Source organism: Dipteris shenzhenensis, chromosome 3 (assembly GCF_047967505.1).
Source record: "Dipteris shenzhenensis isolate YYH24624 ecotype China chromosome 3, Dip_SZ_1.0, whole genome shotgun sequence".
Taxonomy (NCBI): Eukaryota; Viridiplantae; Streptophyta; class Polypodiopsida; order Gleicheniales; family Dipteridaceae; genus Dipteris; species Dipteris shenzhenensis.
In genome coordinates, this window is record NC_141598.1 from 41,318,076 (window position 1) to 41,329,701 (window position 11,626).

At 39.5% G+C, this 11,626-nt stretch overlaps 1 protein-coding gene across 1 annotated transcript; it reads left to right on the forward strand.

Annotated features, from left to right (window-relative positions):
* The first annotated feature begins 8,946 nt into the window (after positions 1–8,946).
* On the forward strand, positions 8,947–10,561 carry LOC147903819 (expansin-A10-like). Its single transcript, XM_087372587.1, has 4 exons — positions 8,947–9,128; positions 9,248–9,387; positions 9,501–9,795; positions 9,930–10,561. The coding sequence occupies exons 2-4, from the start codon at positions 9,252–9,254 to the stop codon at positions 10,231–10,233; spliced, it is 735 nt and encodes a 244-aa protein (XP_087228713.1). The 5' UTR covers positions 8,947–9,128; positions 9,248–9,251; the 3' UTR covers positions 10,234–10,561.
* Positions 10,562–11,626: the final 1,065 nt, after the last annotated feature.

An 11,626-nucleotide genomic window follows, 5' to 3' on the forward strand; every position in this document is an offset into this window, starting at 1 on the left:
GAAGGAAAAGAATGTCTTCAAATTGGATTTAGACACACATGAGCACATCTTGGGGTGTCTTGGAGCAGTGGACGAGGACAATTGAGATAGTACTCAGAAAATGTAGTCTCATTGCAAGGAAACAATATTCCACTTATCCTAGAAAATTAAAAATGTATTTGAGACTATGCTTCTTTTTAGTATATCCCAAAAAACCATCGTGCTTGCTTTATTAAATTATTTTTGTAAATCCCAAATGGTAAATCCCATGCTTGTTTTTAGTATATCCCAACAACCACCACCCTAGTTTCCCATAACGAATCCACACATCCACAAATCCATTCATCTTCTAATAATAGAACCAAACCACCATGTTGGTGGCTATTAATATCCTAGTTTAACCAACCACCGCGCTGGCGTTTCACTTATCCTATACTACTACCATGCTATCCCTACACTATTGCCATGCTATCCTAAAATTTTTTGCACAGTGCTATACTAAAAAAATCCCCTTTATATTATTTATTGTTAACGTTTCAGATTTCAACCCATGCTTGTTTTTAGTATATCCCAACAACCACCGCGCGGGTTATAACGAATCCACACCCACAAATACATTCATCTTATAATAATAGAAGCAAACCAATGCACTTGTGGCTATTAATATCCTAGTGCAACCAACCACCATGATGCCGATCACTTATCTTACACTATTACCGTGCTATCCCTATACTATTGCCGTGCTATCCTAAAAATGCTATACTAAAATAGTCCCTTTAGACTGGTTATCATTAACTGTCAAATTTCAACCACCAAGATACTTAAAATATTTAAGTATTAACATGGAAGCAGGTCGACAGAAAATCAAGTATTACGAGCACCATTCCATAAGTCCACGAAATGTATGCAAGATTTTTGTACTTTTAAAAAATATAATGACATTTTGTGGCTCAAGGAAATTCCAAACTCCCAACTATCTTATCAGCCTCTCTATAGCAAGCATCTCCCAACTCTTTAGGCAAATCCAATTGGATGCACAATGGCAGACCTCTTCACACACTCAGATTACCCACTGCTTGCTTGAGCTGACTTGTACACCCATAGTAACTCTTCCTTTCATTGGGGGTCCTCTTCATCATGGTCTTTGCACTCTATACATCTTCACATCTCCATCATGTCCTGTCAAAAGAAAATTAAATCATGAGCTTGACAAGTACCTTAAAGGAGCAAGAAAAACAATACTATAGTGGAATTAATATTCACTGTCTGTGTTGCCTCCAAGTAATACACCCACCACTGAAGCATGTCCTCCTTGCAGCTATTTTCCTTCTTCTCTGGGTCTGCTTCTAAGAGGAGGTCATCCAACATCATTTTCAAATAGAACAAAAGCGTTCCAAAGTCTTTTGGGTAAGCCATAGATTCACAGTAGGTGAATCGGTGTACAAATTTTTCGGGCTAGATTTCATAATGGGCGCTTAGTTGTGTCTGTACTGCACTTAAATAGGGAGAGAGTTCATTGAGTGTGACCTTCTCATTCTTCAGTCTCATGTTAGTTGTCCAATCAAAATCTTCCGTCTCACATTAGTTGTCTAATCAAAATATTTCGTCTCTTATTAGTTGACTAATTGAAATCTTTCGTCTCACATTAGTTGACTAATTGAAATCTTTCGGTCTCACATTAGTGATCTAATCAAAATATTTTGTCTCACATTAGTTGTCAAATTGAAATCTTTCATCTTTCATTTTGTGAGTGTTGAAGCATGTTTCTCCTTGTATTGCTAAGGCTATGTGCTAGTTTTCATGCTTGATTTTCAAGGGTTAAAGACAAAAACTGAGATTTTGTGAAAGAAAGAAGACTCACCTCTTCTAGTCATTATGGTCCTTGGCGTGCCAAAGAACACTATCTAGCCACATAGCTAAGAAAACATTGCCCAAGTAAACTCTCGAGAAGATTAACAATTCAATAAATTATGTACACATAGATTACATAGATTATCTCAAAGACTCCTTTCCTTTAGATTACATATCAAGGACTCCTTTTCTTAAGGGGGCTGGTTCCACATTGCTTTGAGAAAGTCCCCTTATTAAGCTCCCTGATTACAGGCTCAGTCCTCCTTGCTCCTGTCCTTCCTCCTTTCTAGAATTGGGCTAGTTCCTTCCTTCAGGGGCCCGACCTCTCCCTTCATGCTGCTTCTTGTTTCCTTGATTTGAGCTTCCTGGTTATAGGCTCAGCCTTTCTTGCTCCTTTCCTGAAGGGGGCTGGTTCCTCTCTTCAGACTCCTTTTCCTCACAATTAGGCTTGGTCTTGGCCTTCTTTAATTTGAGATCCTTGTCTTTTGTATCTTTTGCCCAAATGGCAAATTTAGATGCAGCATCTACTTTCTCATCATAGATAGTTGTAGCAGACAGGCACATTTGATCTATCCATGACCTAGGCAATGGCAAATGACATTCTCTACATAGTGATTTTGTATGCACAAACACTCCAATGCAAAAAATGTGCACAGGGTGGTAGCACGTAGGTTATTGGATCATGCAGTAATCTATGATGGGAGTCTATGATGGGAGTATGGCAGACCATGCATTTCGGACACTGCTGCATAGTAGGATAGGTATCCGATTTAACTATTGTGGTTGTCTATACCATAGTCTTGCTTTGTATATGACAAAGTTGCTTCTTGATTTCTTCCTTCCTCATCCTAAGGCTACAGATGTTCTCCTTCATCTCCTCCACTCTTTGCTCACTCTGTGTGCAACACCTTCATTTGAATCCCTCAGCGTCTATTGAAGCTGCTTAAATTGCTCAAAAACATCAACATGAGCCATTTCCAAGACTTCCACTCTATTTTGAAAATCTCTTAGTATGATGGGCTGCTTTTCATAACTATTGAAAACCACAGCAAGCTCGTGCATAGCCCTATCATAATCTTGGTGCAAGGTCTTATAGCTTACTCTTTGGACTTCCAACAGTGTTTCAAAAAAACAACCCTCACTGTGATTGCTGCAAATTTCTCCACCATGGCTGCTACAACTTGCTCCATCGTGGCTGCTCTCTGCATCCTTCCTGGCCTAGAGAGTTGCCTCATTATCTTCTCCACCCCAGCTGCTCTTTACCCCATCCTTCCTGGCCTTGAAGCTCTCTCGCAGTTCTTGCATCATCTTTCTAGTTTTTGCATTCTCCCTTTTCAGCTCCTCTATATCATCTGGTCTTTTTCAATGTTCAATGTGTTCTGCATGTTGTAGAGCCATTTATAAAGACCCTCCTTTTCACCTCTATGATCTTCAAGCTCCTTCCATATCATTGTTAGCTCCTTGTCTGCAATGTCCCCATCAATTCTCACTTCTTCGAGACTATCTCAGAGCTCCTTCATGTGCTTCTCTGCTTCTTCTCTTCTATGCCTTTTCATGTCAACCATTTTTACAGTGGCCTCAACTTGCTCTTATGCCTACAAGGACCTTACTTGTGCCTTCTCTACCTTAGCTTTTGTACCTTCCTTGAGAATTTTCTCAAGTTGCACTGGCTTTGCTACATCGGTGGCTTTCTCTTGTAGAAAAATCACCTTGTGAGACATATACTTATCATATTGCTCAAAAATCATTTTGAGGGGGTAGATGCCATCAAGTGCATTGCAACTCCAATGGACTGAGATGACAATTGGAATTTTCCATCCACTCAATTCTTCAATTTGGTTAACACGCTCTTGGAGATTGCCCTTGAGAAAGATACATCATGTCCTTTCAGTTGCTCTACTATTGCTTGAACCTACTAAAACTTCACGATTCCTCTAGTATCAGTAAAGAAGTGAATGGTCTTCTTCAGCACATCTTAGATTTATCTTGCAAGCTAGAAAGCTTGACTCCACCATCTTTACTAATATGAGCTTTGGGATATACATCTAGAATATCATGTCTCTTTCACTGCTTCTCAAAAAAGTGTGCTTGCAAATTACCTCCATAAATTCCTAGAGCATTTTCAATCATGCTTTCACTGATAGTAATCTTTTGACCTTGATAGATATGGTTGCCCTCCTTCATGTTCACATTTTGTACCAACCTGGTGAAGTTTTTGAGAGCATCCAAATTGGGCTTTTGAAGAGCGAGAGAGGAGCTACATGTCTAGAATTCTTAGGATCTCTTGTTTGAGATCTTCATCTCTTGTGTAAATTATGTATTTATTTATATTAGTTCAAGTTATTTGTGTGGAATGTGATTGTTTTTGTTGTTATTTCTTTTGTGAAAAAATATATAAGAAAAGTTTTGAGTTGTAATTGTAATTCTCTTATGTGAATAACTACTAGTTTTTTTCTTATGTGAAAAAAGTTTATGTGAATGAATTTTGTGAAATAAAGTTATTTCTTATGTGAGTAAATTAAAATTTATCCTTATGTAAATAAAAATTTTATGAATAAATTATCTAAAATGAAGTTATAAACCATTAATGTCGATAACTTGCTAGTGCATCATTTGTATAAGTCTATAGTAAACACCTTAGTAAATATATTACTAAATAAATACCATAGTAATTATAATATAAAATATATTATGTTAAAGTAAAATAACTTCATTCAATAGATCATAAAAAGTTACACACTTTTTCATTTTACAGCTCCTTGATCCGAGTTGTAGATCACATGTTATGTCCATGGAGATCCCTAGGGCTATAACTTGAGATCCGTAGCTCGGATTGAAGAGCTCTAAAAAGGAAAAGTGTGTGGTTTTTTATTATCTATTCAATGACCCAATATATGATTCAAAAAAAAAACTTAATGTATTCATACGAATACGTTATTCGTATGAATAAATTAAGAAAAATTGTTGGATTCGTTTTAAATCGAAAAATTCACGATTTTTCACATTTTTTCGAATCAAAATAAAAATTCAAGCGAATTTATACAACTTAGGTGGCTAAGATCCTACTGGGCTAGCTACTAATTACCAGCGATCATAGTGGCCTGCTCACCGGGCCATATGCCATCTCCTTCATGATTACTAGCCCATCTGGGATGGTGCCTAAGATTCAACCGCAGTGGCCTGCAATTAATATGAACTGGACCCCAGGCTCCAGCCACCACGATGGCTCAAACTTTATAATATGTAAGATCCGTGGCATTTGGCATTTTACTACATTGCACTCATCTACCCCTGCTCTGCTACTTTACTCCACACGCTCTGCTACTTTGCTCCCCATCCCTCCTCCAACTCTTTTCTGCTCCTACTCTACTATGCTCCATGCTCCCTCCTCTAACTCTCGTCACTCATCTGCTCCCTTGCTCATCTGTTGCTCACCCACTCTTTTGTACCATGCATACTACCGCCCTCGATGCTCTGTGATCCCAATGTTATCTGCCTTCTTATATAAGATGATTGTGTTGCACTCACCTAGAGTAGAAGTGCTATATGGATTCCCCCTAGATGTCGAAGGTCTTAGTATTTTTAGAGCTGAGTACTCTTGACTTGTTTTGTGGGGGCCGTAATCTAAGTCCTCGCAATATGCATGGTCTTTGGCCTTGTATCCTCCTTTGTTTTTCTAAAATTTTTTAATACAATAAGCTAGACTGGCAGAAATACTGTGTTGTATAAATTTTCTCTTGCTCAGACAAGGCTCTCAGTAATGGCTAGAAGTAATCTTTTGGCCTCTAACGCTCTCAACGATCTTTTGGCTCACTGGATGTAATGTTTTGGTCTCTAAGGCTCTCAACAATTGCTGAGTTTTTATTCCATTTATGTAATCTCTTTTTGTTCAATTTGAGGCTCTCATTATACACTATTCTTAACTTTTATATTTGAATGATTATGGTCACTAGCTGCACATGATCTTTTGGCCTTTAAAGCTCTCAGTAATTACCGAGCTTTTATAAATGTAAGATCCTTTGTTCAATTTTTGCTCGGTATAAGTTGTTAATTTTTATATAACATATCATTAGACGTAGATGTACATTATAATCTCTTTTGCTGAATTTTCACTTGATAAATTATACTTTTGTCCTCATTTATATTTACTACAACAAGGACTAAAATACCAGTAAAGCAAGACTATAATTTCCTTGGTTTATAACCAAAATAGTGTCAAAATAACTCCAACGACCCACCATTATGGTTGCATGGAGATACATCTAAAAATATATAATTAAACTTTCAAAAAATGCAATTGACGATACGGCCCTTGAGAGATCCCCTCTAGGGGCAAAGACTATATCGACATGTATTATACAATATCCAGGATGCCACTAGACAGAAAAGGGAACCCCGGAAGGGCCATATCATCAATTACATTGTGCTGGGGATGCAGTCCCAAGTGAATATTTGAATTTTACATGGACCCACACTCTCGCCAAAAATTTTTCTGACGTTATGATGGCGCACTGGTGTAATAATGAGACACAATCTATTTATTTTGAACATTGCATAGCTCGACACACGGCATCTTTGCACTGCTTTGCACAGCATAGTATCTAGCCTGAGCTACAACCTTTTGCCACAACTTTGCCACTTGTCACTGGGCACCACACCCATGTAGATCGTTAAAATTGAAGGTTGGCTTGGACAACCACTATACGCTGGCAAATAGAAGGAGATCTATGATAGCCACCGCGCAGGTTCTTGGAGTTATATATTTGTGTACCAAGGAAAATGTATTCCGTTGTGCACATCGCGGCCTCAAAACGGCCCCAAAAATAGTTTTGCGATTGGCTACACCCAAGCAAACGATGACCCATAGATCACATTTTAGAAACAGTATGTGATAAGGGAAAACTATTGGGTGATCCAAAATGCACAAATATACTACATGCAACAATTGAAATCAAAGAAGACATGCTTGTAGAATTGGGCTTCGACAACATCAACCAACAAGATGGGTTAGTCAACAGAGCTAACAAGATTTTCATAACAACATCCACTCACATGGGAACAGACACAGTTTGGATACCATTCCCTCTAAAAGAGATTAGAATGCAAACTAGAAATGAAAACATCAGCGCTTTCAAACCCCACATGAAAAAGGGATGGACTTCAATTTTTAAGATAACAAAAGAAGTTCAAATAGGACCATAGAAAATAAGCATTCTAACTAGAGAATAATTTCCTATTCAAATAGGAGCAATAAGGACAATTCATAGAGACTAAGGTCTAGCGGTCGCATTCTCCCCAAAAGAAGTTCATTCGCATGGCCTAACATACACAGCCTTATCACGTGTCAAGAAAATACAAAATTTGTACTTGTTGGAACCACTTGAAAGTCACAACTTCCAAGTCCAAAATGATCTCACTAATGAGATGATCAGGTTCAATGTAAAAGTTTCAAAGAAAACAATAGCTCCATTGACATTCAAAAGAAAAGGTACTTTCACAATCCTCAACTCAAGGTTGCTCTCCAAATACACAATAGACATTCAACAAACTACGCATCTCATAGATTTAGATATTATCTGTTTATTACAAGAAACGAGAACAAAACCTTACAAGAATATATCCTACACTGTAAGTTTAATGTTATAGAAAATTACTCACACTCAGGAACATGCACTGTTACATAGAGCATAACAATAAACAATATTAGTAAATACATAGAACAAGGAATAGAAATCAACATAACCACAAAGAATTAAAACTTTATAATTTAAAAAATATATATCACCATCTATAAGATACAATATGTTCATATCGCACCTTCAAAACATACTCACAAATAAAGTTTCAACAAACTCTCCAACAATATTATTAGGTGACTTTAACATAGACATGTCTAAAATTACACCAGAATCTATAAACCTTGAAACTATGATGCACCTACTTAACGTCACATTTTAATTCAAAGAACCGACCACTATTTAAGGTTTGCAATTGGACCACATATGGGGACTAACCTTTCCAACAACAAGATGCGAGCTGATACCTCATTCCCTTATTGGACAGACTATTCCATAGCATATATTTACACATAATCTTTCGTCTTCTTTGCATACTATTCCGTAGCATATATTTACACATAATCTTTAGTCTTCTTTGAATCTATAACCTCAAAACATGATCATAATGACAACATTGCATAAGGCAGGGCTTAGTGGGATCCTATAAAACGAATTAATCGAGAGAATGGCCTTTTGGAAAATCGTGTGGTTGGCCTGATAAGTCGGAACACGTCACAATATGTCGGAGAGAAAGGCAGCTGCTGATCAGTAGACACGGAGCCCCAAAAGATTAATGGTCGGAAAGCTATAGCAATGGCATTCATCTCAAGTTTCACTGCTTACTGATGATGACAAGAAGCAGACACAAGCGCGGCAAAGGGCATTGATGATATTTGGTCTGTATCAAGCAGGTAGATCGACCGTAGCAGCGATGTTTATGAACCTCCAGCATGCTTGACGTGCATGCAGAAACATCCATCTTGATTCTTAAATATACAGCATTAGTAGCTCAGCGATGCTTTCCACGATTGCAGCTTTACACTCAGAGATCACACCACGATGGATGTTTCGAGGTCGAGTTCTTTCTGATCGGGGGATGAGTAGGATGATGATCCCGAGGATGTTTGGTGATGGACACCCAAACAAAACGAGCTTCCATGCCTAAAGCTAAAAAGCAAAAGAAAAAGAATTCTCAAACTTTTTCTGGTCAAAACAAAAAGAAGGATGCGGATTCCAGAAGGACAGGCAGATGAAATTGGCCGATGGGGATGCTATCAAGTTGGGAAGCACGATGCAACTTGGACAGTGGAACAACGTGTGGACAGTCGGCAAAACAGGTTTCTATTGTGAAAGATAATGAAGGGAACAAGCAAGGATGCAGAAAAAGGTACGGCGAGGGCGTTTAAGAAGATAAAGATGGGTAGATCATGTTATCCAGTACCCATGTTCCTGTCTGGCCTGTTTTAATTCTCATGGGGCCTGGCTGCCTCCTCCTGCCTTGGATGAGGATCCAAGAGAGGACCTCGAGCACAACTGCCAACATAAACGCCTCAGTAGACAAGCTTGTTTGCAAGAAAGCTTCGGCGTATGTAGCATAGCTTCACGTTCAGCAATTCCAGTAGCCTTTGCGGCTTCAAGCTCCAAAAGAATTGCAAAATTGACTTGCAAGTAACCATTAGTAGTGCTGCTGTCCTACAACCTTATCTCTGTTGCTAGCGTGCGTTGCAGCAATCCTGTGTGGTAATCATCTGTGTTATTGTTGGTCATGCATACCTGTTGAGCATATCGTTGTCGCTTGTAAAATATAATTTATTCTATGTCTTGGTTTTTAACATATCTTGTTGCAATTGGAGTTGCAGATCAATGGCGCAGGCCTTGAATCGGTTTTTGCCCGTCCTCCTCCTTTGTGGCTTCCTGCCAACGGTGCTTGCTGGATACTACGGATGGGGCAACGCCCACGCGACTTACTATGGAGGAAGCGATGCCTCTGGCACCAACGGTATGGACGTCGCTTGGTCCAATTTGGAATTAGCCCTTTTCTTAATGCATTGCCGCATGAATTAATCCCTGACGACCTTACCTTTCATTTGCCGCGCGAATTCGCTGCAACAGATGGTGCCTGTGGATACGGGAACCAGATTTCTACTTACGGCACGCTTACCACAGCGCTGAGTGGCCCCCTCTTCGAGAGCGGTGCCGTTTGCGGAGCTTGCTTCCAAGTCAAATGCGCCAGCGGCGGCTGCCTGCCTGGACAGCCACCGATAGTGGTCACTGCTACCAATCTATGCCCCCAAGGAAGCAATGGCGGATGGTGCGACTCTCCCAAGGAGCATTTCGATCTATCTGAACCAGCATTCTCGCGAATCGCTCGGATTCCTTACGGCCACGTTCCCATCCTCTACCGGAGGTAAACGACGGTGCTCTCACAGATTCTTCGAAACTTGACGATGCTTTCGCTTAGCTTGCAAATTCTTCGGCCCAACGCAGGTCTTCCAAGCTTCAGCTAATTTATACCTTCTGCTGCTCATCTTGTGCACCCAGAGTGCCTTGCATCAAATCGGGTGGTGTGCATTTTACCGTGAACGGACACTCCTTCTTCAATCTGGTGCTCATCACCAACGTCGGAGGCGCTGGGAGCGTGGTCTCCGTTGCGATCAAAGGCTCCAACACCGGATGGAGACGAATGGAAAGAAACTGGGGTCAGAACTGGCAAGACGGAAGCAATCTCTGCGGGCAAAGCCTGTCGTTCCAAGTCACAACTAGCGACGGGAGGACGCTTACGTCCTATAACGTCGCCCCAGCGTATTGGCAATTCGGCCAAACCTTTGCGGGGAAACAATTCTAAAATCAGTAGGTCTATCGATAGATCGATGCTTGCATGCATGCACGTCTCTACAATCTGCAAAGCAGAACGTCTAGATATGCAAAGCTTTTCGCGGGAAAGCAAAATTCGAGTGAAATCAGTAGATCTATCGATAGATCGATGCTTGCATGCATGCAAATCTCAAAGAGGAACGCTTAGATTTGCAAATGTAAATGTCAAAATGTGCGCGAAGATCTGGCAGTCTGTTGATCAACAACCTGTTGATCAACAACTTGTTTATCAACTTCAATCTTTAAGATACAAATTGTTTATGTTTATGGGATTTGCTGGTTTCTCAGGTGATGGATTATATATCTGAGGTGGCAGCTGACTCAGCAGCCACCCATTTGCGTGGGAAATTAAGGGAGTTCCTCTTTCCACATGTTAGATGCGGCTTATTGGATGCGTTCTTTGGCTAAATTTTTTGGCCTGTCATGGAAGGATAGGTCTTAGTAATTAAATTGGGATTTAGAATCTACTCGAGTCTCAATCGAGTCTTTCATACTGTCCTCACAAGACCTTACTTTTCTCGAGTTTCACTCTAGTCCTCCATACTATCCTCGTATTCTCTCTCTCTCTCTCTCTCTCTCTCTCTCTCTCTCTCTTTCCGGTGAACATCCAAAACTCAACCACATTAAATTCAAAATTGGCTATAGGACATACCCATTGAATTAATTCACCTTGTTTCTTTGGTTGGTGAGACGAGACCCAAATTTACAACTTTTAGTAAAAAAGAACAGGCCTTGACCAAAGCTCCTACACAATTGAGGGTTTGCCGTTATCTCATATTGCGTACACATCCTACATGAGGTTATTGCTCTTTGATCGACCTTGTAGAGCGAGCACTCAGCACACACATTCAGCTTCCTATCAAACACTAACTAATTCCTAGTTTACCATAATGCAAATACCCCACAAGCTCTAATGATGGGAAAAATCGTGCAAGGCTGAAAGGGAACACAGCCATCACCATTATTAAACTTTTCATTCTTAAGGCCTAAGACACTATCCAATTTACTACATAATTTTGCAACATATGCGATGAGTTCTTACCTTGATTAAGGACTCTTTCCTTCACCATAAGTGTAGCTCATTGCATATCTCAAGTCAAATCTCAAAATTGAAATCTTATCACTAGGTAAGGACTCAAGGTAAGGACCTTGAGGATATAACTTGACTATTCCTCTACTCCGACTACCTATTCAATCAACATAGGACTAAGTGCTCTTCAAAAAAAGAGATCAAAGAACAATTGAATAAAGCATAAACCATATTAAAATAACAACCATGAAACTTATTATAATTACATTTTGTTAGTCTACATTATCATGGTACTTAAGGACAAGTCCTTTCTGGTTATTTGAAATTTATAAAT

Coding starts and splice junctions, on each gene's coding strand:
- LOC147903819 (XM_087372587.1), top strand. CDS start 9,252: ATGGCGCAGGCCTTGAATCGGTTTTTGCCCGTCCTCCTCCTTTGTGGC. Junction 9,388..9,500: donor CGATGCCTCTGGCACCAACG/GTATGGACGTCG, acceptor TCGCTGCAACAG/ATGGTGCCTGTGGATACGGG. Junction 9,796..9,929: donor GTTCCCATCCTCTACCGGAG/GTAAACGACGGT, acceptor TTGTGCACCCAG/AGTGCCTTGCATCAAATCGG.